We start from the raw sequence: 920 nt of genomic DNA, 5'->3' as shown, positions 1-920 counted from the left end.
AAAAAAAAAATGAAAATGGGTTCCCATTCATTAGTTTGTGCACACTAACTGCTAAAATAAGTAAATTAGTAAATCATCATCAATATCATCATCATTAACAATAATAATAAAATCATTTTGGCAATCTCTGGGTGTGTGGAGTTCTCTTTAAGAAGTGAATTCACTGTTTAAAAAAGCATAAAATAAAGAAACTGTTAGGAGTAGAAGTGGAAACATATATACAACCGCACATGAAGAGTTCGCTTTTTGCTCTTGATGTTTTATATTTGTCCGATCTTTGTTATACCAGTGTGTAGGACTTTGCGTAGGGATTGTTGCTCTGTTTTATGTGTCCTCTGGAGTCCAGCAGCGATTCCTGGGAGGTGCTGATTTTGGCAGCCTGTGCCAAGTCCGTTCCGGCCTCTCTCTGCGGAAGCGTCGAGGCCGTGCCCGGCTGCCACTGCTGCACGTCCCTGCTGGTCGGCACCTCCATGGGCGTCGGCTCCAGCAAGGCGGGGCGCTTCAGCGAGCGGGTCTTCTGCGGCTCCAAACAGGCCTGGCCCATCGCTGCTTCCCGAGACGCTCCCGACACACCCCGGTTCAAAAGGAAGTCCATCCGCAGGTACGGAGGCAGGTGTACGAGCTCCCCTCCTGCAGGATAAAGATAAATTCTTTTGTTAGCATGGAAATTCAACTTTGATTGCACCACGCTGTCACGTTCACGTGACCTACCAGTGTCAGTTGCGTTATTTCACTGCCAATCATGGGATAGTAAAGTGTCCATCGAATGCACACTCTTGGCTGAAGTAGCAGGTCATCAAAGTACTTTCCGCCTACCGTTTTTGAATATTATTAGTATTCATTTTTACATACTGTTTTTCAGATGTGCTGATTTTAACATTCTATATGCGACCCTGGACCACAAGATCAGTCATAAGGGT

General features: G+C 45.4%; 1 protein-coding gene across 1 annotated transcript in view; it reads right to left on the bottom strand.

Moving 5' to 3' along the window:
- Positions 1 to 80: 80 nt before the first annotated feature.
- The window catches only part of LOC107580125 (Down syndrome cell adhesion molecule homolog), a 2,299-nt gene continuing 1,459 nt past the window's right edge, over positions 81 to 920 (bottom strand). Inside the window, exon 2 of the mRNA XM_016265869.1 lies at positions 81 to 630. Within this exon, the coding sequence (XP_016121355.1) occupies positions 281 to 630 (350 nt within the window). The 3' untranslated portion in view covers positions 81 to 280. The remainder of the gene's footprint in view (positions 631 to 920) is intronic.

This window comes from Sinocyclocheilus grahami, unplaced genomic scaffold (assembly GCF_001515645.1).
Source record: "Sinocyclocheilus grahami isolate Dianchi unplaced genomic scaffold, SAMN03320097.WGS_v1.1 scaffold25127.1, whole genome shotgun sequence".
NCBI lineage: Eukaryota > Metazoa > Chordata > Actinopteri > Cypriniformes > Cyprinidae > Sinocyclocheilus > Sinocyclocheilus grahami.
This window is presented reverse-complemented; position numbering and strand designations above follow the sequence as displayed.